The 27,538-nt window shown below is 36.3% G+C and overlaps 2 protein-coding genes across 11 annotated transcripts in view; one reads left to right on the top strand and one right to left on the bottom strand.

Annotated features, from left to right (window-relative positions):
* Positions 1–23,319, bottom strand: part of PUS10 (pseudouridine synthase 10) — a 67,004-nt gene extending 43,685 nt beyond the window's left edge. For 3 of the 10 annotated variants that reach the window (XR_012325692.1, XM_019942940.3, XM_073791359.1), the window contains exons 1-4: positions 22,830–22,931; positions 19,961–20,101; positions 17,180–17,443; positions 16,347–16,433 (exon numbers count right to left, since the gene is read on the bottom strand). Coding sequence is in view for 9 of the 10 variants with exons in the window: in XM_019942940.3 (XP_019798499.1) it covers positions 16,347–16,433; positions 17,180–17,443; positions 19,961–20,086 (477 nt within the window). In the remaining variant the exon portion in view is untranslated. The other 7 variants (XM_019942939.3, XM_073791358.1, XM_019942941.3 and 4 more) reach the window with 7 other exon arrangements.
* Positions 23,320–23,474: 155 nt separating this feature from the next.
* The window catches only part of PEX13 (peroxisomal biogenesis factor 13), a 38,607-nt gene continuing 34,543 nt past the window's right edge, over positions 23,475–27,538 (top strand). Inside the window, exon 1 of the mRNA XM_019942949.3 lies at positions 23,475–23,633. Coding sequence (XP_019798508.1) covers positions 23,542–23,633 — 92 coding nt within the window. The 5' untranslated portion in view covers positions 23,475–23,541. The remainder of the gene's footprint in view (positions 23,634–27,538) is intronic.

Here is a 27,538-nt window from a genome sequence, read left to right as displayed (position 1 = left end):
GGATAAAGAAGATGTGGTACATATATACAATGGAATATTACTCAGCCATAAAAAGGAACGAAATTGGGTCATTTGTTGAGACGTGGATGGCTCTAGAAACTGTCATACAGAGTGAAGTCAGTCAGGAAGAGCAAAACAAATATCGCATATTAACGCATGTATGTGGAACCTAGAAAAATGCTACAGATGAACCAGTTTGCAGGGCAGAAGTTGAGACACAGATGTAGAGAACAAACATATGGACATCAAGGGGGGAAAGCCGCGGGGGGGGGTGGGGATGGTGGTGTGATGAATTGGGCGATTGGGATTGACATGTATACACTGATGTATATAAAATTGATGACTAATAAGAACCTGCTGTATAAAAAATAAATAAATTTTAAAAATTTTTAAAAATGATAGAAAGCCTGATAATTAAATCCACATAGCTTACATAATCTAATATTCAAACCATAATCCAATATGTAATCTAATCGCATAATTTAATACCCAAACCAAAGGTAGCATAAAAATGGTAGATAATAGGCTATTCTTATTTACATATATATATACATATTTATGTATATATGTAAAAATCCTATATAAAATATTAATAAGTCAAATTTTTATGTAAATAAAATGACTGAAAAATGTTATCTCAGGAAAACAACAAAAGTTCAACATAAGAAAATCAATTCATTTACTTGACTATAATAATAGCTAAAAAGAGAAAAATATGTCTGCAAAATATCTGTTCCTGATTCAAAAAACTTCCTATACTTGGAATGGAAGCAAACTTCCTTAAATAGATAAAGAGTATGTATCAGAAAAGAGTTAACAACATAATTAATATTTAAACTCTAGAAACATTCCTATTATTGAGGGTTAAGACAAGAGTCACTTGTATTACCATTAGGTAACATGTTTTGGAGGTCCTAGTCAAGTCTATAAGATAAATACACACACATACATACATACATACACACATATACAATAAATATACACATAAATAGTAGGAAAAAAAGAGTAGAATAATGATCATTATTTGCAAATAAGGTAACAGCATATTTAGATAACCAACTGAATTAGAATTAATTCAGAATTAATTAATAATAGAATTATTATTAGGGGAATATCACTAGAATTAATAATAGAGGCTAGAAAGTTGGGCAGTTACAAGATAAATATCAAGACACACAAACATACACACATTACTTTCCTAGTAACCAAATAGAAAATGTTATTAAAAAAAAACCTACTCAGATTACAATTAAAATAAAAAATGAAAACACGTTAAAAAAACCCACATACGAATAAATTTATGAAATGTGAGATGAAAACTGTAAAATAATTGTAAGCCCAAACAAAGAATTGAAAAAATGTAGAGAAATTTGTTCCTAGTTGAAAAGTTCCACAAAAATTAGAAATTTAAGTTTGTTGAATGACCATAAACAAAGATAAATGACAGGCTGAAAGAAATGAAATAGACAAAGGATCAATAACCATATGTCCAAAGAGCTCTTACAAATCAATTTTAAAGAGCCAAATAACCAAATAAAAAGGAACCCCAATGGTTAATAAACATGCAAAAGAGATGTGAAACCTCACTTGAAAATCAAACAAGTGTAAATTAAACAAGATAATTTTTGCGTGGTTTAGAATACGAAACAAGATAATTTTTGCGTGGTTTAGAATACGAAATATGATATGCCCAGTTTGGGCAAGGGTACAAGGTTGTAATACACTGTTGTAAACTGGTAACATCTTTTAGGAGGTCAATTTGGAAATACTTATCAAAATTTTAATCAATTCAAAGAGAAGAGTTGCCCATTTTAAATGTAAACCTCATTCCCCATAAATACAATAGCTATCTTTAGAAGTGCTGTGATGACAGAATGAATGTTTTGTAAACTATAAAATGTACACACAACACCCTCCCCCACCCCATATAACACAATCTTATTTTTAGAGAAAAATCTTTCTCCAAGTTAATGAATTTTATTATAATTTGAGAAATAGCTTATGTGTCAAGGTATTAGTATTGGAGGCTTTCTAAATTTATTAAAACAATGTCCTGAAAACTTCAAACAAAATCTTTCCAAATAAATGACAAACTCCTCTGATCTGGTAAGGTTTAGTGTGCCTACCACTTTTTCTTTCCAGGAACTTGCCTAAGTAGTGTCAGAGGCGGGATGGGAAGAAGGTCAAAAAGAATCCTGGAAAAAGCATGGGAGTCTGAAATAGAAAGAACTGGGTTCAAATTCTCTTCCTACTTAGCAGCAAGTAATTTGGGGCAATTAAATGCCCTTTTGGTGTTTGTTTCCTCGTCTGTAAAACAGGGAGAATGCTGTTTCTTGCATAATTGGAAGTTTAAATGAGATATTATACCAAAATGTTAATTGTTTTTTATAATGCAGGTCTCCTAACTCTGTTTAGTAATGCACATTAAACAAAAAAGGGGATTTCCTCAAGCCTTGCCCCTTCCAAACTTTCAGTTCTAGTTTTAGTCTAAAAGTTTAAGGAAGGTGATTTGTTGTGAATTTGAGAATGGAACATCACCTGCACTGGGCCAGTTTCTAGCCATGAATGCTAGTTAACGGGTGTGCAAAACATAAAGGCAAATGATCAAGGCAGATCAAACCATATACCCAACAACAAAATGCAGTATGACGCTGGGGAAAGGAGAAAGGCAGGGGCCCTTGGACCTTAAATTTTGTCCAGTTTGAATCCTGCCAATATCTTTATTAGGACACCTTGATATAGTATTTGGAAGGAAGGGAGGGAGCAAGGGAAGGCAGGAAGGTAAGGGAGAGGGAAAGGGGGAGAAAGAGATGGAGACAGTGAGAGAAAAAGAAGGAAGAAGGAACCACAGATTCCTACGAATAATTTGGTGAAGACTATCTAATGGCAAGATCTAATGACAAGGCTTTGGTGGCTGGGATATTTCAAGTGCATTTCTAGAAAATGGCAGTGTGATGAGTTATTCATATACTACCACTAATTTGTACAATATAATATAAAAATAGAAGTTAAAGTAACTAAACAAATAAAAAAGGCCTAAGTTCATGAGATGTCAAAAATGATTAGTAAATATACTCATGAGTCTAACTGGTAACGAATTTTTTCTACCCTTTTCTTCCACCTACCACTCCTCCATTATATAACCTTAAAATATGCAAACATTGTAAATGTCATTATTGGGTATGAACGCTACTATTAACTGCCAAAAAAGAATATAAAATTTCTTCAAGAATATCTTTTCTCATATTTTTCCATATAATTAATTTGTAAAATAAAAACTAAATTGACAGATTTCCATTAGGGTTGTTTATAGCATAAAAAAGTATTTCTAACCTCACAGATGAAAGAAACTAGACAGTATACTTTGATTTTGGTAATTTGTTTAATGTAGTAAATAAAAATAATGTAACTATAATAAAAATTAAAATGAGACAAATGCAAAAATTATATTTTAAAAGTAAGCAAATGTATTTGGACTTCTGGGTAAAGAGAGAATATCAAATTCAGGTATGTACTTTTGCTAATCCTCTAAAACAACAAATAACGAGATTTGTTAAAAGAGCATAAAATCCACCAGGATGGGGACAGTGGGAGTGTAGTTAGAAATCTGGAAGTTGGAAAGCAGATAGAGGAATCGTAAAGGACAGAGACACACACAAAAAGCTGAAACCTAAACTGGCACTGATACGCCACAATCAACGAAAGTCTGAGGAGTAAACACACCACCATGGAATTCTGGAAGTGGGGATAGAAGGAGCAAAATAAGGAAGTTTGACTGAAAATCTGTTTGAAAAAAGAGGTAGCTCTTCAAATCCCCCACATCACTTCATTTAGCCAGGTGAATGACCTGCCCTAACTCCTCTAAAAGACTACTTATTTTTTTTGGAGAAGGTAAAATGAGGGTCTTTTCAGTGGGGGTCATGAGTCACATGAAGGGAAATGACACCAGAGATGGCAACTTGGATCTAGAGGAAATGAGGAGCACTAGAAATGGTAAATTTGTGGTAAATATAATAGGTAGGCATATTGTTTTCAACTCTTCTTTAAAAGATATGTATTTCAGGGCAAAAATTATAACACAGTATTGTAGGGTTAAAACGTATACAGACATAACAGATATACAATTGCACTAAGAACAGTAAAACAGAAATATAATGTTGTAAGATTATAATATTCCTGATTGAGTTAAGATAAAGATGGTTATTATAGCCCCTAGAGCAAAGCTTGGCAACATTTTTCTGTTAAAGACTAGATAGTACATATCTTAGGCTTTGCTGGACATATGCATCTAGCACACCTAATCAACTCTGCTATTGTAGCGCAAAAGAAGAAAAACCCAAAATAAACTATCTAAGCTCCCAACTTTAGGAAGACAGAAAAAGAACAATTAAAGCCGTAATAAGTAGAAGGAAGAAAATAATAAAGAACAGAAATCAATGAAATATAAAATAAACATATACAGAATTAATCAATGAAACCAAATACTGGTTCTTTGAAAAGATCAATAACATTGGTAAATCTCTAGCTGCACAGATCACAGGAAAAGAAGAGAAGACACACATTACCATTGTCATGGATAAAACATTAAACCATAAGAAGGGGGAACATTATGAAAAACTTTATGAAAATAAATCTGACAACTTAGATGAAACAAATTCCTCAAAAGATACAAATTACCAAAACTGACAGAAGAAGTAATAGGAAACTTGAATAACCCACTATCAACTGAAGAATCTGAATTTGTAATAAAAAAAACATGGTCAAATATTCTAAGGAATCTACAACAAAACTATTAGAACTATTTTTAAAAGTTTAGCAAGATTGCAGGTTACAAGTCTTCAAAAACCAACTACATTTCTACAGATCAGCAATGAAAAATTGGAAAATGCAATAAAACTCCAATTCCACTTACAAGAGCACCCAAAACAATGAAATTCTTAGGGACAAATTATTTTAAATATGTGTGAAATCTGTACACTGAAAACTGTAAACCATTATTGAAGAAATTAAAGATCAAAATAAATGAAAGTGGGAATGTAGACTAGTACAATCACTTTGAAAATAGTTTGGCATTATCTGATAAACTCAAAGAAATGTATTCCTTATGACTCAGCAATTCCACTCATAGGCATATACCATAGATAAACTCCTGCATATTTGCACTAGGATAAGCTTCAAGAATGTTGATGGTTTCACTGCTGAAAGTAGCTAAAAACTAGAAATGTCCTCAATATCCGTTAATAGTAGTATGAATAAACTGCAGTATATTCATGCAACTGAATACCGTACAGCAATGACAACCTACAGCTCCACATAGCAATATGAATGAATCTCTTAAAAATAACATCAAATGATAGAAGCCAGACACAAAAGATTTATCATGTTATGATTCCATTTTATATGAAGTTCAAAATCAGGCCCATTTCAACTCTAGCTTTCGGAGTAAAGACAATGGTTATCTGTGAGAAGGAAGGGGTTAAATGCTGATGAATATAATAACATAAATTGCTAAAAAGAAAATGAAAATATTTCTATTCCAGGATAGATTTCAACTTCAAGGACTCACATCATGTAATCTCTGTGTTTCCTATGAGGCAATTACTTAAAATGTGAGAAACATGAAAGACAAAACAAACTGGAAAAAGACTACCTAAGATGTCCAACAAGCTATCCAATAGATGTACTATATCACAAGCTCAGGAAAAAAGTCTCTATGCTAATTGAATATTGTTTATCTGAACACTCACTCTGATTCATTACACTATACCTGTAGTGAGTATGATTAAAAGCCCTTCAAAAGACACATGTGGTGCATCTTAATCTTATTTACAAAGTAACTCAGGTTGCATCATGAATAAAAATGTATCCAGAAGAAGTGCCCTGAATACATGTCTGCATTTAAAAAAATCTTTTGGAATACCAATTTAGCATTCGTTCCTGGTTACTGATTTATTCAATAGGGCTTGAGTGTACATGCCCACTTTCTTCATAAGGAGAGATTCTACCAGGTAATGCTTTCAGAAATACGATCCAAAGTCTCACTAAAATCATTCTCTCACAGTTTCTAATATGAATTTATAGTGATAATACCAAATGAACAAATATTATCAATACACATAACACCCCAGCTTCACAAAAAATTTAAATCCTAGATGTGAACTGAATTCTAAATAGAAACTATTTTATATTATGATTCTATTTTTTTTAATGAGTTAAGTTTTTTTAAATTTATTTTTATTTTAATTATTTATTTTTGGCTGTGTTGGGTCTTCGTTGCTGCACACGGGCTTTTCTCTAGCTGCAGTGAGTGGGGGCTACTCTTCGTTGTGGTGCACGGGCTTCTCATTGCGGTGGCTTCTTTTGTTGCAGAGCACGGGCTCTAGGCACACAGGCTTCAGTAGTTGTGGCTCACGGGCTCTAGAGCGCAGGCTCAGTAGTTGTGGTGTGTGGGCTTAGTTGCTCCACAGCATGTGGGATCTTACCGGACCAGGGATCAAACCTGTGTCTCCTGCATTGGCAGGCAGATTCTTATCCACTGTGTCATCAGGGAAGCCCTGATTTTTTAAATTGAGATAAAATTGGTATATAACATTATATAAGTTTCAGGTGTACAACATTATAATTTGACATCTGTATATACTACAAAATGATCAGCACCAATAGTCTAGTTACCATCCTTCACCATACAATTGACCCCCCTCAGCCATTTCATCCATCTTGCAACCCCCTTTCCCTCTGATAACAACCAATCTGTTCTCTGTATCTGTGAGTTTGGAGGGGTTTTTAAAAAATATTTATTTATTATTTTTAGCTGTGTTGGGTCTTTTTGTTGCAGCATGCAGGATCTTTCATTGTGGCGTGTCAGCTTCTCTCTAGTTGTGACGCATGGGCTTCAGAGCACGTGGGCTCAGTAGTTGTGGCACGTGGGTTCTCTAGTTGTGGCGTGCAGGCTTAGTTGCCCCGCAGTATGTGGGATCTTAGTTCCCTGACCAGGGATCGAACCCATGTCCCCTGCATTTGAAGGCAGATTCTCAACAGCTGGACCATGAGGGAAGTCCCCTGTGAGTTTGTTTTTGTTTTGCTTTATTTGTTCATTTGTTTTTTTAAGTTCCACATATGAATGAAATCATACAGTTTTGTCTTTCTCTGACTTATTTCACTTAGCATAATATCCTCAAGTTTCATTCACAGTGTTGCAAGTGGCAAGATTTCCTTATTTTCATGGCTGAGTAATATTCCACTGTGTACATATACCACATCTTCTTTATCCATTCATCCTTCAATGAACATCTAGGTTGTTTCCATATCTTGGCTACTGTAAATAATGCTGAATGAACATAGGGGTACATATATCTTTTCAAATTAGTAATTTTGTATTCTTTGGATAAATACCCAGAAGTGGAATAGCTGGATCGTATCATAGTTCTAGTCTTAATTTTTTGAGGAATCCCCATACTGTGTTCCAATAGTGGCTGCACCAATTTATATTCTCACTAACGGTGTACAAGAGTTCCCCTTTTTCTACATTCTCTCCAACACCTGCAATTTCTTGTCTCTTTTATAATAACCATTCTAATAGGTGTGATTTTTTTTTTTTTTTTTTTTTTTTTTTTTTTGCGGTACGTGGGCCTCTTACTGTTGTGGCCTCTCCCGTTGCAGAGCATAGGCTCTGGACGCGCAGGCTCAGTGGCCATGGCTCAGCCGCTCCGCAGCATGTGGGATCCTCCCGGACCGGGGCACAAACCCGTGTCCCCTGCATTGGCAGGCGGACTCTCAACCACTGCGCCACCAGGGAAGCCCATGATTCTTTATATAAGAATAAAAGGGCTACCTGTGTTGATACCAACGCAGCTATTTCATTATTTCATTTCCTTTTTTATACTTCATGACCACATCTAAATAAAATCCATTTTATTTTTCCCCACAAATTAGTTCCCCTCACATTATACCTGCCCAGATACTCACAATAACATTTTAACAACCACCTCAGAGATAAACTGAGATTCCACCAGAGAAAAGAATCAAGAGTTTCAATCACATCAATACTTCAATAGTTACTTATATGAATAACTTTCTTTGTCTTTTTTTTTTTCTGGCTGCACAGCGCGACCTGTGGAATCTTAGTTTCCTGACCAGGGATTGAACCCGGGTCACGGCAGTGAAACCACCTAGTCATAACCACTGGACCACCAGGGAATTCTCTGAATAGCTTTTAAATGATAATAAAAATAATATATGACTCTTTAATTTGCCATACATATAAATTTTTAAATAAAAATTTATATAATTATATACCCCTTAAATAAAAAACTTGCCCTCTTCCTTCTGCCAGTACCTGCTCTGAGCACTCTTGTCAAGGTTGTAGAGACAGCCATACACCCATCTGATCTCCGACCCACTAACTGTTAAACCCAAAGCTACAAGCAATAAAAAGGAAGTAACACTGTGAAATGACAATCCAATGCTAAACTAAGGTCTTTCACATGAGAGTTTTATAAACGATGAGTGTCCAAATTGGTTGAAAAATATTTATCATATTAAAAAAAATCAGATAACTCTGCATAATAAAAATAATGGCAAGGAAAAAGATACCCAGTTTTTCTTAGGAAAAAAAATTCTCAGATACCATTTCCTTGAAAGGTATTTACTCTAGAAAATAGATTCCACTAAAACTGATCCTGTATTAATACTGGTAAGGAAAAACAAAGTTTCGTTTAAAAGGAAAGATTTGTGGGACTTCCTTGATGGTCCAGTGGGTAAGACTCTGTGCTCCCAATGCAGGGGGACTGCGTTCGATCCCTGGTCGCAGAACTAGATCCCGCATGCATGCTGCAACTAAGAGTTCGCATGCCACAACTAAGAAGCCCATGTGCCGCAACGAAGATCCCACGTGCTGCAACTAAGACCCAGTGCACCCAAAATAATAAATAAATATTTTAAAAAATAAAAGGAAAGATTTGTAAAGATAACATCCAATATTTTAAGCGGTACAACCTAATTTTTTTTAAAAAAAGAAGCATGAGCAGCTGTAGCACTACCATTAATCAATACTACTAATTCTTCTTTTTTTTTTTAAAGGTAAGAAAGTAGCAGTACTACTTCTAAAGGAAGAGATTTCTGAGAAGTCAATAATGAAGTTGGATTTGTCTGACTTCAGGGTGGCACCAGCTCCCTCTTTTTGGATATTTGGAAGTACACATGACAAAAGGACATGGTTGAAATCCTGACATGCCCACTTCTAATTATTAAGGGAATAACATAATAATTCATCATCACACACACCTATCAATCGTTCTAAGATTAAAGGAAAAACAGAAGTAGCTCCTCACAAAAGTGAATGGAAATTCCTCTATTTTAAAACATCTGCTGTAAAAAGATATTTGATTTAAAACCTCTTCTGTACCTATTCCAATCATCTGGTAACAAAACTTGACCTCAAGTGTGGTGGGAAAGTGCTAAAAAATGTAATTTTAATTTTACTTTCAAAGTTGTAATTTTAGAGAATCACCAAATAAATTGGTGGTTTATCATCATGTTTGTTAAATTATTACTCTTGTTAAAATATTACAAGAGCTCTGGTTCTACATATATATATATATATATATATATATATATATATATATATATATATATACTTTTACCAAGAATCCTTTCCCTAACTTTGAAGATACTATACCATTTGAGTGTAAAGGTCAAAACCTAGACTAAGCCTCTCCTGTAAACACAGATACACAATAACCCACTTCTGATATCTATCTGACCAAATCACAGTGTAGGTAGTAAGTAGGGCACAGCAATAATCAAAAGCATATACTTTGGAGTTGGATACATGAGCGTTTAAATCCTAGCTCTGTTATTTATTAGCAGTGTAACCTTGAGTTTCAATTTCATCATCTGTAAAATAGAAATAATAACACTGCCTACTTCAAGGGGTTGTTATGATTAAATGAGACAGCACAGGCAGCACACTGTCCTACAAATAATAAATGGTGGCAGCTACTGCCCCTTGTTTTTTCCAAGAAAGGGGTTGTATCTCACTGCTCCTAAAACATAAGCACACATTGTGGTGATGTGGCTGTTTCACATATAAACTATCACTTTATATACATATATTGTATATATAAATTATTATGAATGATTTTTCAAAAATAATAACTTAGTAGTTGAGAATTAGTAAGTCTAAAACATGGTGGTGATCTCAGCAAAAAGGGTAATTGAGATGACTTCTCTATGTAACAAAAGAAATCTGAAATAGAGTCTAATTTAGAAGCTCCCTTTTTCTGAAACTTAGTCCACTAGGCCATGCAGTCCTAAAACTGAATGAAAAAAAGGAAAGTTTGGTAAGGAACTCAACAGTTGGTAAGTAGCAATGTGATAATATGTTGCATTTGATGGGGAAATAGAAAAAGGATTTGCTTCATCTTGTATTTCTATTAACTCTGTTATATAACCATTTCTCACTAAAAATTTTAAAGATGCAAAATGTGACAATTCATGGAATAAGACCGTACAAATTAAAACATAAACTTCAAAATTTTAAGGCTGCCTCATGCTCTTAACACACCCTGCTACCTCTCAACCACCCACACTGGTGGATTAGCCATAGCAACCTTTTCTTTCTTGCTGCCTCCTCTGCCTATACTTAGCTGGTTCAGGCCAAGAAAAAAGCAAAGCTAGGAAGTAAACATACGCACCTTCAAGTATTTAAACATATGTCTGAATACTCCGCCAACTGCATTCCTGAATCCAGTATACATTATTGTGATGGTTTTTAGAATTAGCCTTGCTCCTTGTCCTACTTCACCATGGCATCTCATTCGCGGGAATATGATTTGTGCTTCCTTGCTACAAGGCTCAGTGACTTCAGGAAAGGGTTCTTGCTTTATTTGTTGGTCTCCCTGCAACTGTACCCTCTAATAGTGAGTTATTAAACCTATTCAATACCTGCTCTGACTCCCTGACAGCTGGACTGCTGACTGCCCACCCTAAACTAACCAGGACTTGGGTTCTACAAAGACCTTGACTAATCACAGGTCACTCATCCTTTCTTCCTTGGAACACACGTCCCAATTGTAGATGGAATAACAGAATCCTGAACCTGCTCCCATGTCTAGTCCCATGTTCCCCCTGATGCAACAGCTCTGCCTAGATTTTATCATTCTTTTGTTCCCTGATCCTTCTCGAGTGTATGGCTTACCAAGTGCAGTAGTTAAGAAAAGGCAATGCCCATAGACCCAAGGTAGTTAAGTAAATAAAACATGCCTAAGTATAAAAGATGGAGAGATGGTGTGGATTTAAAAAAAAAAAAAAAAGAGCGTGAATGAGGGAGACAAACCCAAATTCCAATAAATGTGACACATTGGGCAAGCTTTGGTCTTCCCCCCTTCACATGAGATGAGTGAGATGATTAGTGAAGTAATCCCAATCTGTGAGGCTGAAAAAAAATCATCCAAACATACCTTCTTTCCAATTCACAGACACTGGGGATCCATTAAATTTTCAGAGATTTAAAGGTTGGGAACTCCTGGACTCCATCAGAGATTCTCAGTAGGTTTTAAGGGATTTATACCTGAGATGGTGGCATGGCCAGAGCTCTGACAAATCACAACCATATACATGTCATTTTTCAATGAGGCTAGATGGTCACCAAGGTCTCCTACAGATCTATGATTCTGTGATTCTGATCATGCAGACTTCCATATACTGATGTTGTGCTCACAGAGGTATGCTATTGGGGTCACCTCTCATAAGGAAGATGGGTTTGCTGCATGTCCTCTGAATGGCTTAAAATGTTGCAGCCTGTATATGCAAAACATTAGCAAGGTTACATTCCCCAACCCATCCATAAAGAATCTACTGAAAAATCCCTAAGAGGCCGAGACAGTGATTGCTATAATTTTGCATGTTTTTCAGTGCCTCATTCAGCAACCTTGTAAAAATGCTTTGCATGGATAAATGCACCACATAAAGATTGAAGCAAGTCTTAACTAACTAACCTAACCAAAAAATAGGGTTACAAAGTCTGAAAACTCCTTAGTAAGCTCAGAAAGTTTATCGATTGAAGTGAACCTTAAGTTGGTACTAAATGGTGGGTAAGAGAGAACAAAAACTGATTTAAGCAAGGTGTTGTCATACAAAATAAAAATTGAGAAGTCACGGAAAATGAATAAAACGTAGAAAATATGCATGCTAAATTAGAGAGTTGGGTTAATGAATGAAGATAGCCAGCTCAGGCCTACACATACAATATGAAATTGAAAGTGTAGCTCTCTGTACTTGAAGTCAGAGATTTCATCAAATTCTGTACTATGAGCTAATCATAATTAGAAAAAACATTGCCCTTTAGAAAAAGTGAGCACATCAATCAATTACAGAGGGGGAAAATTACTGGAGTGTCCAATTAAGAAAGATCCTAGGTTAATGGCTGGGAGTTTAAGAGGCCTATATAAATACATGCAAAATTCTGAATACATGCATTTTTAGGACAAGGGAGTCATTGCTTTCTTTAGATTCTTAATGAGATGATGGTCCCAAACTGGCTAAGACCGCACCGATTTAAGTAAAAATCCAAAGTCTTTTGAATACCCATTTGTCAGAATTTAAGAAAAGAACAACTTTGTAAATATAAACTGCTACCACAGAAATGGTACTGCTTTTATTTTTGGCTACTTTTCTAGGGCTGTGTATAACTTATAGTACTTAGTGCAAAGCATGGAAATATCACAAAGTTTAACAAATGAGAGAAAAAAGGTTTTGATTTGACAAATAAAACTCAAACTATACCAAGTTGCATATAGAGAAGTAGGTGTTTCATACGACCAAAATAACATTTAAGGGATAATTAACATTCAAAGCCAATAGTAATTAAGGACCTACTGTAGAGCACAGGGAACTCTGCTCAATACTCTGTAATGACCTATGTGGGAAAAGAATCTAAAAAAGAGTGGATATATGTATAACTGATTCACTTTGCTGCACAGCAGAAACTAACACAACATTGTAAATCAACTATACTCCAATAAAAATTAAAAACAAAACCCAAAAAAGCCAGTAGTAAACAACTTTCCCGCACGCTGCTCCTGAGGTGGGGCCAGTAGGCCAAACTGATAGTACAATATTGCCCCCTACTGAACTGTAGTAGTAAAGATAAACCTAGAAGAACAGGACTTTAAAGTGCTTACTTTTAAAAGGACCTACTTGGAATGCTCTTTTCCCATCAATACCAGGTTAGCCTAATATTAGCATAAGTCTGGGTTATTCACTCTATGGTAATTTTAGTGTGGCAGTAATGTAATGTGGTGTAGGAGTTTAGAGGAATCAATCATGAATATAAGGTAACATTTAAAAATTACTATAATAAATATTTTTCTTAAAACTATATAGGATCTTGAAGTTTGTAAAGGCTGAACAAAGTCTCTAGTCTAACCAACTATAGGTTCACAACTTCCTTACATATATATATATATATATATATATATATATATATATATACACACACATACATACATCTGCCAAGTAGTTGCCCAGCCTTGGCTTAAACATTCTGGTGACAGAAAACTCACCATTCCTGAAAACAGTCTATCCTGTTTTGGATAATCCTCCTTACAGCTGAAAATTACTCTATCTCTCCAGGAGAAAACCCCTCAAATATTTAAGCAGGGCAAATTTGTCCCACTAAATCATCTATTCTCCAAATTAAATAACCCAAGTTCCTTTGGCAGCAGCTCCTGTGACCAGGGTTCAGATGTCTCCCACATTCTAAATGCACTCATCTAAATGTGTTTGTTTCTATTGTTGCTATAACAAATTCCCACAAATTTAGTGGTTTAAAACACAAATTTATTATCTTACAGTTCTTTAGGTCAGAAGCCTGACACTGGTCTCACTGGGTCAGTAGGGCCATATTCTTCTCTGGAGGCTCTAGGCTAGGAGGACCTGTTTCCTTGCTTTTTCTAGCTTTCAGATTCCACTCATTTTCCTGGGCTCAAGGCTCCCTCCCACTATCTTCAAAGTGAGCAACACTGCATCACTCTGACCATTCTTAAACAATCACCTTTTTCTCTTACCATCACCTCAGCCAGGAAGGGTACTTTTAAGGACTCACATGATTAGGTTGAGCCCACCTAGATAATTAAGGATAATCTCTGTATCTCATCATCCTTAACCTTAATTACTTCCACCAAGTCCCTTTTTTAAAAATGCAAAATAACATATTCACAAGTTTGGGGGACTACTACAAAATGCCTTCCCATTTGTATTTGCTCCTCCTAAAGTAGAACATTCCATCTGACTATGGTACGCTAGGAATGGTCAGCACTGAGTAAAAAAGGATTGTCACCTTCATCTTTTCAGATACTATACTTCTAATATCTGGATGAAAATCCAGAGAACTTATCTAATCACACCCATAATTCTCATTGGGCTACTAACTAAAACTCCTAAGCCATTGCTATAAACACAGCTCTTTTTTTTTTTATTGGAGTATAGTTAATTTACAATGTTGTGTTAGTTTCAGGTGTACAGCAAAGTGAATCAGTTATACATATACATACATCCACTCTTTTTTAGATTCTTTTCCCATATAGGCCATTACAGAGTATTGAGTAGAGTTTCCTATGCTATACAGTAGGTCCTTATTAATTATCTATTTTATATATAGTAGTGTGTATATGTCAATCCCAATCTTCCAATTAAACATAGCTCAAGCCACTCCTGCCTCATCCTTTACTTGGCAGTTGTTTTTCTAAACCCAAGTATAAGAACGTAGGTTTAAGGACTTCCTTAGTGACGCAGTGGTTAAGAATCTGCCTGCCAATGCAGGGTACATGGGTTTGAGCCCTGGTCCAGGAAGATCTCACATGCCGTGGAACAACTAAGCCCGTGAGCCACAACTACTGAGCCCACGCTCTAGAGCCTGCGAGCCACAACTACTGAAGCCTGCGTGCCTAAAGCCGTGCTCCACAACAAAAGAAGCCACCGCAATGAGAAGCCCACGCACTGCAACGAAGAGTAGCCCCCGCTCGCCGCAACTAGAGAAAGCCCTCATGCAGCCATGAAGACCCAACGCAGCCAAAAATAAATAAATAAAAACAAGAAGAGTTTATGCAGAATAATTCTATTTTTTAAAACAGCATCTTCTATTTCTAATATGGAATATAAATACTTCATAAGTATTCAAAAGTTAATATTGTTAAAATCATCACATGTGGTAAAAATGGACAATACAAATTTTAACGTAAAAATATAAACTTTGAGATGAAGATTGGTAGTAAGATATATAACCACACTTAGAAAATATATTTCTTTTCCTATTTTTGTTACTCAAACACTGAAAGCTTTTGTGAGTCACTTAGCTTTTGGAAGTCTGTTTTTCTCCACCAAAATTGGACCCTGGAGATGACCTATCTGTGAGAAATGCACTGATGATTGACTAGAAAATGACTTTAAGTGTTTATAAACCTCAGTATTATCATTATCACTGCCTTTACTCTTCCATTTGCTCCATTATCTTGTCATCAACAGAGATACTACTTAAAATCACTCTACTCTTTTTCACTTCCCAGCTCTTCTCTATCATTTATCCAGCCTCAACAAGTCTTAAGTCAATCTTTAGCCTTTTAGGGACTAATAAACATAATCACCCAAAGAAAATGATGGTATAAGATGTAAGGTGATGCTTTGGGATTCTTAGGGAAAATATACCTCATACATACAAATAGATGTGTTTACAGCTCATTATAATTTGAGGTTACAGAGGCCATTCTCTCTATACTACATTTAACAGTATTAACAAAGATAGTTTTGTGTTTTCACATCAGTTTCTACACGCAGGAACATTACAATAATGACTACTATTATTTTTTTCACTTACCAAAAGAAAAAAGTTAAAATAAATATGAGGCCTTTTCTCTCCCTTTTTCCATTGACTAAAAGAGGTGCCGTCTTTTTATATTTTACTCTGGAAAAGAGAAGGCTCATCAAAATTAAAATGATCTTATCCTAGGACCATTATAAAACACATACATCTGCCCCAAAAGATCTCTGAAGTCCTGGTCAAATATCTTTCTCTGACCAACATGCCACTCAATGAATGTTGCTACTGAATTAGGACCTTTTAAAAAGATGGCAGTACTGTGATGAATAAACTAACTTGAACCAATAATTCCTTTTCTCATCCATTCACTCAACATCATTAAGCAACTATAATAATGTAATGCTTTCAGTCATTCAATAAATTCATAAAATGTGAAAATATAATATGGGAAGGAATATTTATACTTTCCTATTTTTTTAGAAATTTCTATTGTGTACTTCACATATAGTTTTACGTATGTAAATGACCTTACCTCTCTTACAGATAGCTGTGGTGGGAAGGAGATTGACAATACCAAGTTGGTGAATTCAAACCCAGAGGCCTCAACCTTTTGGCACACCTAAAAAAGTATTACATAAAAAGTATTTTTTATTACATAAAAAAGTATTATATAAATTCCAAGGAATTGCTCAAATTTTTACACTAATCTTCACAACATGAATTTTTGGTCCAGGAGATGACACTGCAAAACTTCTAAACTTTTACCTTTGAGTAGGAAACTCTCACAAACATCCTGAAATCAAATATTTGCCAACTATGACCCTGAGGACTGATATCACAAGGTGCCAAAAGAGCCAGGACTCACCTGCAGAACAACCTGTTGAATGTCAAAATACTTTTCTATTAAGTCACCTGGTAATTCAGAAAAGATCTTAGACAAAATAAAGCTAAATAGGCACTCCTGATACCTGGAAACAAAAAGCAATCCCACCTTCAATCATGTACCTTCCTCAAGGCTGTAACACTAGTCTTTTCTAGACACTAAAAGGTATGACTAAAGAAGAACTTTTCTCTAACTCCTTAGCTATGTTAAACAGCAAAGGGAAAATTGCTACATTTTTGTTCAGTTGAACAGCACTCATAACTGAAATACATGGATACATATTTCATTAATTTTCAGACATGTTGATAAAAAGGTAATTTGAGAATAGTAGGCTTTTTTAAAAAAAAATTAAGAAAACGTTCTAATGATTCATTTGTGTGAAACAAGTTGAAACGAATGGCATTGTTCCTTTGGATACAAGAATTCTAGGCCTTAGAACTGAAAATCTTTATGAATCGCACATTAATAAAAAAACAGTTTACCTTTTTAATGAACTCTTTTTCACAGAAGTCTTGAAGAATTCCTAGGCATACATTGCATACATTTAAATTTGAGTTCTTGGAAGCAATGCTTCCATCTTCAATAATCGAGATCTTTCCCTCTCCATTTTGACTCAGATTATCCATCCCATCAATCCCATCTTCTAGTTCTTGTAGTCGAATTTTCTTGGGAGGTGGGTTTGGAACTTCTGAAATTAATTCATCTTTTTCAGTTTCCAGAAATTTTTGCAGTTCATTGAGCAACTCCTGGAAAGTTAATTAAAAAAAAAAAAAGTAATGACCCTTTAACAATGTCCTTAAGGGTAAGATGAAGTGTGAAAATTATGATATATCACAGACTTATACAATGCTGACTTATATCAGTTCTGGAGCAGTTAGTTTTATTAGCCAGCACTGGCTTTCAGGAGAATTTAAAAGAGAATACCTAATTCCTATAATATATGTGTGAATATTTTTTCAAAAGAGTTTCATACATAAGTGAAGCTAAAATCCTAAATCTGAGATGGAAAGGCTCCATTAACAAATTTATTAATTTGGCCTGTAGTTCTGTTGTGAGGGTCATTCACTTGCTAATTTCAGCAAAACAAACAAACAAAAACAAAAAAACCCAACTTCAATTCTAACTATTAGCAAATAGAAATGCAAACTGAATTTCCATCTATGCTAGGTTATTTAATAATCTCACAACCACTAAAACTTCATATGTACAATATTTAATATGAAATATGAAAAATTACATAGATTAGAAGTCTATTAAGTAAAAATAATTTCTAGTCAATTTACTAAACAAAGGCAAACAGATGCTGGCAATGCTGAAATTTGGCATCATAATTACAAACCATTTACAGGCATTAATTGAAAAAAGCCCTCTACTACATTCTGGTTTGCCTAATTTCTGTCACTCTTTGTATTGGAATGTAAAAAGTGGCATTCCTTTCAAACCACTATCATATTTCAGACATTCCACTCATCTAAATACTCAGAGGACTTTTCTTCTGTTTTGTCTAAATTGGGCAGGTTTTATTATTCAGTTGTTGAATAAATATCCTTTTGAAATTCACTCATATTACAATTTACTGACTCTAAAGGGAAAAATCTTTCACTCAAACAAATTTAATTCATTTTATTAAGACATGAGCTCTCCTATTAAATCTTTAACAGAGAAATACATACACATATACACATACAGGCATATTATGGCCCACACAAATATGTTTATTATTACCTAAGACCTATAATGTCAATATAACATCGTACAGATACATGCATGTGTACATATACCACATGAATAGAAAATATCAAAATATATTTACCCAGAAAAGTCCTCAGATATTTTCATATTTATATAAAATGATACAAAAGTTGGCAACACTAAGTGTCTTTCTATAATATATATTTTAAAACTTACAACGTATGTATAAAATAATAGATTATAAATGTGTCTGAAAAAAATTGTAAGGCAAGTTACACAAACTCAATCTTATCACTTCATAGTCATTATGCGTATAAAGAAATATAGATGTATATATTAATCATCATAGCATATGTACCATTTCCAGTTTTCAAAGTGTTTTCACATACTTTATTAGATATTGTCCCTTAAAATCCTGTGAGGTGGATGTTATCATCATGCCCATTTACAGAGAAGAAAACTGAAGCTGGAAAGTGGTGAAACTGGGATTCAAATCCATGTCTTCTAGCTCCAAATTCTAGGCTTTGGATTCAGACAGACAGTTCATATCCTAGCTTGCTCACTTAATAGCTGTGTAACTTTGGGCAGGTTGCTTAACCTCTCTGTGCCTCAGTTTCTTCATCTGAAAATAGAGACAATCATAGTATGTACTTACCTAATAGGTTATTGTGAGGATTATATGAGAGCTTGACATATAATAATGCTATATGAATATTGGATATAATTATTTCCAAAATAATAGAAACTAATACATAGGAGAAATGACTGCCATTGCTAACTCCTGGGCAATTTTTTTTAATTATAGGAAGCTGAATGTGTGTGTGTGTGTGTGTGTGTGTGTGTGCATGTGTGTGTGCGTGTGTGTGTGTGGTGTATTCGTACTGTTTATAAGTACATATTTACACATATGTATATAATTACTATCTGCCTCTGAAAAGAACATCACTGTTAGAATAAAATATATTTCACAAAATGTTATATATTTTATATGAAATACTCTATTAAATGTCAAAGCTCTCTGTATATTACCATAAATGTCAAAGACCTCAGTATATTACTTTTGCTATTAATAGTGGTAAGTGATAATAAGCATTTACTTCTAGAGAGTTGCAAACACCTATTTGTAAATACAAGTAGTAATACAGAAAACAGAAAAAGAAAAAAGGCAACCAAACCCACCATGCTTCCACCCCCCCATTACATTTTACTAATATCTGGTGAGATGCACTATTTTGTGATATTCTGTCTAGATATTCTTTAGGAAAGATCTATGCAAACATTAAATGCACCAGTGAATTGCTTCACAAAGATCTCACTACATTAAATGTTAAATATAATCACTTAAGAAGGAACTTACATTTTATATGGTAATGGCAATTCCCAAATTACCATTATCGGTAACTACTTTATTATAGTTTTTAAGAAAATTTAATGAAGAGTTATCAACAGATACTTGCCCTCAAATACACAGGTATTGATTTAAGACCCTTTCTTAACTTAAAAAAAAAAGGAAGGAAGGAAGAGAGAAAGAAAGAGAGAAAGAGAGAAAGAAAGAAAGAAAATACCCTTACCTTGTAGGGAAGTTTGTATGGTGCATGAAAATCCACACCACAGAATCTGAAGATACATCTTGGACAGGTACCAGTACTGAGCAACAACTGGGCCACATGCTTGTTTTCCACAGTCAGTGGAAACATATTAAATAGCTACAACTAGAAAAAAAGAAAAAGTAAAACTAATGAGCACCTTTTGTGTTTTACTTTCACAGACAAATATATGGTCACCTTTAAGGATAAAAATCTTTAAAGATAAAACATTTATATTTGAAAATCACTATTTGGTATTCTCCAATAATGTCCCTTTCATTAAATCCATATTGAAACAAAAACTTGAAGGCAATTTATTAGATGGATCAGGTAAAAGTTTCTAATTGTCAAGGACTTTAACATTCTGGATTATGATAAAGTGCATCAACATAACTAAATCAATCAAAAGAAATAAAAACTAATAAAAAATGGCTGTCTCTAAGGAGGGTAATGAAAACAAGAATACAGAGTGTAATTTTGCTTTTTATTTTGTACCATTCAGTATTGTTTGAGAACACAGAGTTGTAAATTCAATAAACTTTCCTGTTAGAAATAAGAAATGAGTTTGCTAGAAAAAATAATCATATCAGTCTATGTTATGTAATACTTGACTGCCCTTAATGATAGTTAAGCAGTCAAGTATTCAAAGCAAACTGATCAGATTCAAAAACATCAATTTTACTTTGATGAAATAATAACTAAATAAAAAACAACTATTAGCAAAATGAGAAAAATCTTCCTTTCATACACAAGTAAAAACTCCAACAAAAACAAATAAAGTGCAAAATATTTGAGTAATTATTATCTAAAACAAGTTGCCACTTTTTTGCAATTTGAACAAACTCACTTGGAAGTAAATACGACATAGAGAATGGGTTCTTGTTGCCAGGAAGGAGTGGGGTAATGAAAATTAAATTTCGTAGTCATTCTGTTTGGAGGGAAAAAAAGGTCTTCTGATTAATGAATCAGCTCACATTACTTTAAAATGAGGAACTAGTGATATTTTATAAAACTGTGATTGCATGGTTATGGTACTGAGGTCATAGAGATAAAAGATTGTGGCACCTTTAATTTGTTCATTTTCATAATTCAAATGAACTTAGTTTTTGTGGAGGGTGAAGCTCTTACCAACTGCTTACTATAAAGATGTGACTCTTAGAATTAGTTTGTGTTTTCTAACCCTTTAAAACCCACTACTTACTTTCAAGTTTCTAAATGTTTGTGGCCACTTATCAAGAATAGATCCTTGACAGAAAACAGATAGTACTATGGAACTCTTCACCATAAAAATAAGGTCAGCAAGCAGGACTACAAAAACCAGATTGCCTGTGGCTGGGTTCTAATTCAAGGTACCAAAATATGTGAGTTGTCAGGGAGGGGAAGGGAAGAAAACCAAGCTTCTCTGGACACACCAGTGAGAACTTTCAGACACCCAGATTGGGAAACACTGATTAGGATTGCCTAAGTAAATTTGAGCTCCAGAAAGTACAGAATATGTAAAGAACAACCTCTTTGTTCCCATAATGAAGCATAATGAAGCTCTGTGTGATCATTGTTATTTACAAACGATCTGAATCCCTTCCCCCAGCTCATTTAATCTAATAGTTTGATGCTGATAAGGGGTTGGGATTCTTTGAGGAGCTGATTATCATCATTTAAAGTGTATCCCAACTGCATTCCCCTCACAGAGAAACTGTTTCTATTTCGTCCTTTTTTTCTCCTCCTTTCCATTAGCTAAAGCCAAGGATTTCATTTAACTGAGAATTAACCTTTAACTCAGAAAGAGAAACCAATAAACCCTCCTGTCCAATAAATAAATCCAGGACTGAGTGCTTAAGATGGGCACTTTGTATCAAAGATTTCCCAGGAGACTTAAGTTAAATAGTTGTATTAAAATGTATGCTTTTTCCCCCAGTTGGCTTAAAGACAATGTTTGTTTCTCCATTAGGTTCACTAGAACAAAGGTATCACACTAGTCAATAAATGACACATTATACTCTCTTGGCTCTAAAGTTTCCAAACCCGTTCAGAATTAGGAAATCTCCTGTCTTGAGTAATTTGAAGAGGTCTTAAAAGAGCAAAACAAAACCCTCTTCCGTAATTATGTTAGTAATCGAATGGCATTACAAATTTCTCAAGATCACTTTCACCTAGCAACAATCTAGCGACTTCCCAAGCGCGTTAACATTAGGAAAAAATACGTTCTTAAATTTGGTTGTTTCATCTTGATGTACAGCGCTGAAATGCCAGGATTTCATAAGACATCAGAAATCAGTTGTTCCATATTAGATTTATTATCTTTGAAACCAAGCCCTGAGAAATGCATCCCGTACTGTAAGGTTTTCATTGTCGGTTGCCTTTAAGATGTTTGTTTTTCGTTTACGTGTTTACTTTACCCAAAGAACTGGAACATATCATTGCAACAGAATCTCTTCCCAGGTGTCAGGATCCTACGGCGATCCAGTCCCTGCTCCACAAATCAATGGTAACTAGCCCCGTCTCTGGTTTACTAGAGAAGATGGTTTTTCTTTTCACTTCTCGGACGATTACAGAAACTATTTATTACAAACAGGCCAGGAGCAGGCAAAAAAACCAGGCTGAGTCTCACATCCCGGGATCTTTTAAAACTCATTTTCATACAGAAGGGTGTCATTCGTCTTGTGGGGTGGGGGTGGGGTGTGGATTTTTAAAGAAAGGCGCTCGTAACTTCATCGCGCTACCGATACACTCAGCAGTGGAATCTACTCTAGATTTCTGGAAAGTTCAACCCCAGGTCTAACCTCCAGTCTTTCCTTTGGCCAACCAAGGAAGCCCTTCTCACCTTCAGTCGGGTCCCCAAACACTTCCCACTCACCCCTCCTTGCTAACAAAGCCTCTCCCACAGGAAGGAAACGATCTCCTCCATCCACACCTCTCCGGCATGCAGTCCTCACCCCCTCTCCTCAGACCTCCCTTGCCTCACCTTCTCCCACGGCGCCGGAGCTAGAGATTTAACCCCTTCCAGCCCTCAGAGGGAACGGGGAAGACTAAAGACAACGCACCTATTGCGTCTAGCAATTCTGTTCCCCGAGGAAACGAGAGCTATAGAACAAAAAGTACCAGCTCCCTCACGCGAGGACTGAGTGAATTCTCCCCTGCTTGTTTGCAGGGAAACCAGTCAAGATACATGGCCGGCCGCCACGCACCTTGCCTGCCCCGCGGGTGGAGGAGTGGTGTGTGGGGCATTACTCCGGCCGGGTGCAGGACTTGTCCCAGGGAAGCCTCCTTGGGACTCTGACGTCTAGGACATTATAGCCGCCACCAGAAATATCGATGAGCTCTTACCCTCTGTTTAGAATGGAAGTTCTTTCCAAGGCAAATAAAAAGAAAGCGTTTCTTCCCATAGGTTAGTGGCATCCTCCTAGGCTGTAATACCAGCCAGCAAAGCACCACAAACCACATCCTGACTGCAGGGGAGGGCCGGGTGGAGGGCTCTGCACTCTGCATGTTGTGCCTGGCGCTCAAGCGGCTGGTGTCCTCGGGCCTGGAGAGTCCCAGCTCTGCGCGGGATCTGAGAGGAGGCGGAGATGGCGTCCCAGCCGCCGCCTCCGCCGAAACCCTGGGAGACCCGCCGGATTCCGGGGGCCGGGCCGGGGTCAGGACCCGGCACCACTTTCCAGTGAGTGTGCGATTTTTCGGGCCGCGAGTTTTGTGGGCCATAGCGGGGACTTGGCAGGAGGCGGTTGAGGCCGTTGCTGGGTGTGAAGTGTCCCCTCCCCCTCTCAACCAGCCCCCACCCACACCCCTAGTCGTAAGGGAGGTCGAAGTGCCTTCGGGGCGCCTGCAAGGGGAATTCGGTGTCAGACAGCTGCTTCTGACTCGGCGGCTCTCGGCAGCGACGTTTCCGGGAGGGGTAGCGATAGCCCTGGGCTCCTGAGTGCCGGTGCTTGGAAGAAAGGGTCAGGTACCACCTGTCCCTTCTGTTTGGGGGACACCCTGACTGAACTGCACGACTCTCTTCCCCCCGCCACCCCTACCTTAAAGAGTTAAGACTTTCGGTCCGTAGCAGGTGAGAGAGGCATTTGCCCGGCCCCGGCTCGTCAGGGAGCAAAGTCTCTCGAAAGCTTTTAACCATCTCTCGACAAGTTGGTGAAAGCCCAAAAGGTCACTTTTACACAACTGGAACTCAAGCCTGTACTGTTTGCGTTCTTTTCCAGCATAACTCAGCAATGTTTCGGATAAAGATTTGGAAAAGCAACAAGCGGGAGTTAAAAAACTGAGGCCTACGAGTGGCCTTTGTGTGCTAGATAGTGTGTGATTTTTTTCTAAGGCCTGTGGTTTTTTGTTTGGTTTTAATCAGTGTTAAATGGATCTACAACTCAAAAAAGGCTAAAATAGAATAAAAGAGAAGAATTTCACATAGAGAATGGGTTCTTGTTGCCAGGAAGAACGTGTTTTGTGTTGGGTGGATCTGGACATCTTTTTTTTTAATTTTTTATATTGGAGCAGAGTTGGTTAATGTGTTAGTTTCAGGTGTACAGCAAAGTGATTCAGTTATACACATACATGTATCTATTCTTTTTCAAATTCTTTTCCCATTTAGGTTATTACAGAATAGTAAGCAGTGTTCCCTGTACTATACAGTAGGTCCTTGTTGGTTATCTATTTTAAATATAACTGTGTACATTGTCAATCCCAAACTCCCAATCTATCCCTTCCGCCCTTGTAATCATAAGTTCTGTTTTCTAAGTCTGTGGATCTGGGCATCTTAATTCAGATGGTGAGACTCGAATGTCACATTGCCTACTGTGGTAGGTTTACTTACATAGAAATCCCCAACATACTGGAATGTATTTCTGCTATGCTCTAAAATCTTGTAATGTTTTTTTAAGGTGTTTGAACACAATTGCTACTTTATTTAATAATGAAGGTATATCAGTAGTAAGCTTTAATTATGCTATTAAGTTGGGATGACACTGTATGCTACTTTTTAAAAAATAAATTTGTTTTATTTATTTTTGGCTGCGTTGGGTCTTCGTTGCTGCGCACAGGCTTTCTCTAGTTGGCAGCGAGCAGGGGTTGCTCTTCGTTGCGGTGGGTGGGCTTCTCATGGCAGTGGCTTCTCTTGTTGCGGAGCATGGGCTCGAGGCACATGGGCTTCAGTAGTTGTGGCTCGCGGGCTCTAGAGCACAGGCTCAGTAGTTGTGGCGCACGGGCTTAGTTGATCCTCAGCATGTGGGATCTTCCCAGACCAGGGCTCAAACCCGTGGCCCCTGCATTAGCAGGCAGATTAGCATTTTTTGCTAATATAAAGGTAGCATCTGCTACCTTTTTTTATGAGTGGTTTGACCTTCTTTAAAAATTTGGACTGCTCTTTAGAAGAGAGACGTTTTATTTTTGCATCTGTTAAAGTTCTGTTTATGTAAGATTAACCATTTTCCCATTTTTTAAGAAAATGTGAAGTATTTTAAACACCTAGAGACTGGTAGAGAGTAAGATGATGAATACTTGTGTATTAGCTCCCAGCTTTAAGAAATATTAACATTTTACCAGATTCGCCTCAGATTTTTTAAAAAATAAAAATTAGAGCAACAGTTAAACCCTCCCATTCTTCTTTCCTACGGTAACTACTGTCCCTATTTGGTTTTTATTGTACACAGTGTTTTTATACTTCAGTATTTAGCTTTGTATGTACATTACATATGTATATATGTATGTATTATTATTCAGTATATTTTTGACTTTAAATATATTCAAACTGTATGTATCATTTGCAAAGTGTTTTTCCACTAAGTATTATTTATTTTGAGATTTATCTTGTTCATTCTTGTACCTGTACAGGCATACTTGGGAGGTATTGCAGGTTGGATTCAGACCACTGCAGTAAATCAAATATCGCAATAAAGCGAATGAATATTGCAATAAAGCGAGTCACATGAGTTTTTTTGGTTTCCCAGTGCATATAAAAGTTATGTTTACACTCTACTGTAGTCTATTAAGTGTGCAATAGCATTATGTCTAAAGAAACAATGTATATAACCTTAAAGATACTTCATTGCTAAAAAAATGCTGACCATCATCTGAGCCTTCAGCCAGTTGTAATCTTTTTGTTGGTGGAGAGTCTTGCCTCGATGTTGACTCATTGGAGGTGGTTGCTAAAGGCTGGGGTGGTTGTGGCAGTTTCTTTAAATAAGAAGACAATGAAGTTTGCCACATTGGTTGAGTCTTCCTTTCTCGAACATTTCTCTGTAGCATGCAGTACTGTTTGATAGCATTTTACCCACAGTAGAACTTCTTTCAAAATTGGAGTAAATCTTCTCAAACCCTGATGCTGCTTTATCAGCTAAATTTACATAGTAGTCTAAATCCCTTGTTGTCATTTCAACAATCTTCATATCTTCTTCACCAGGAGTGGATGCCATCTCAAGAAACCACTTTCTTTGCTTACCCATAAGAAGCAGCTCCTCATCTGTTAAAGTCTTATCATGAGATTACAGCAATTCAGTTACATCTTTAGGCTTCACTTTTATTTTTAGTTCTCTTGCTATTTCCACCACATCTGTAGTTACTTGCGTCACGGAAGTCTTGAACCCCTTTAAAGTCATCCATGAGGGTTGGAATCAACTTCTTCCAAACTCCTGTTAAAGTTGATATATTGAACTCATCCCATGTATCACAGATGTTCTTAATGGCATCTAAAATGGTGAATCCTTTTAGAAAGGGTTTCAATTTACTTTGCCCAAGTCCATCAGCGAAATCACTGTCTATGGCAGCTATAGCCGTATGAAATTTATTTCTTAGATAATAAGACTTAAAAGTCAAAATGACTCCTTGATCCATGGGCTACAGAATGGATATTGTGCTAGCAGACATGAAAACAACATTAATCTCATTGTACACCTCCATCAGCTCTTGGGTGACCAGTTGCATTATCAGTGAGCAGTAGTATTTTGAAAGGAATCTTTTCTTCTGAGCACTAGGTCTCAACAGTGGGCTTAAAATATTTAGTAAACCATATTGTAAACAGATGTGCTGTCATGCAGGCTTTGTTGTTCCACTGATAGAGCACAGGCAGAGTAGATTTAGCATAATTCTTAAGGGCCTTAGGAGTTTCAGAATGGTAAATGAGCATTGGCTTCATCTTCACGTTCCAGCTGCATTAGCCCCTAACAAGAGAGTCAGCTTGTCCTTTGAGGCTTTGAAGCCTGGCATTGCCTTCCCTCTAGCCATGAAAGCCCTAGATGGCCTCTTCTTCCCATAGAAGGCTATTTTGTCCACATTGAAAATCTGTTGTTTAGCATAGCCACCTTCATTAATTATCTAAGCTAGATCTTCTAGATAACTTGCTGGAGTTTCTACACCAGCACTTGCAGCTTTACCTTGCACTCTTATGTTATGTAGATGGCTTCTTTCCTTAAAGCTCCTGAAACAACCTCTGCTAGCTTCAGACTTTTCTTCTGCAGCTTCCTCACCTCTCAGCCTTCACAGAATTGAAGAGTTAGGGCCTTGCTCTGGATTAGGTTTTGGCTTAAGGGAATGTTAATGGCTGCTTTGATTTAGCTAGACCACTAAAACTTTCGTCAT

The sequence above is a fragment of the Tursiops truncatus genome, chromosome 14 (genome assembly GCF_011762595.2).
Source record: "Tursiops truncatus isolate mTurTru1 chromosome 14, mTurTru1.mat.Y, whole genome shotgun sequence".
Taxonomy (NCBI): Eukaryota; Metazoa; Chordata; class Mammalia; order Artiodactyla; family Delphinidae; genus Tursiops; species Tursiops truncatus.
This window is presented reverse-complemented; position numbering and strand designations above follow the sequence as displayed.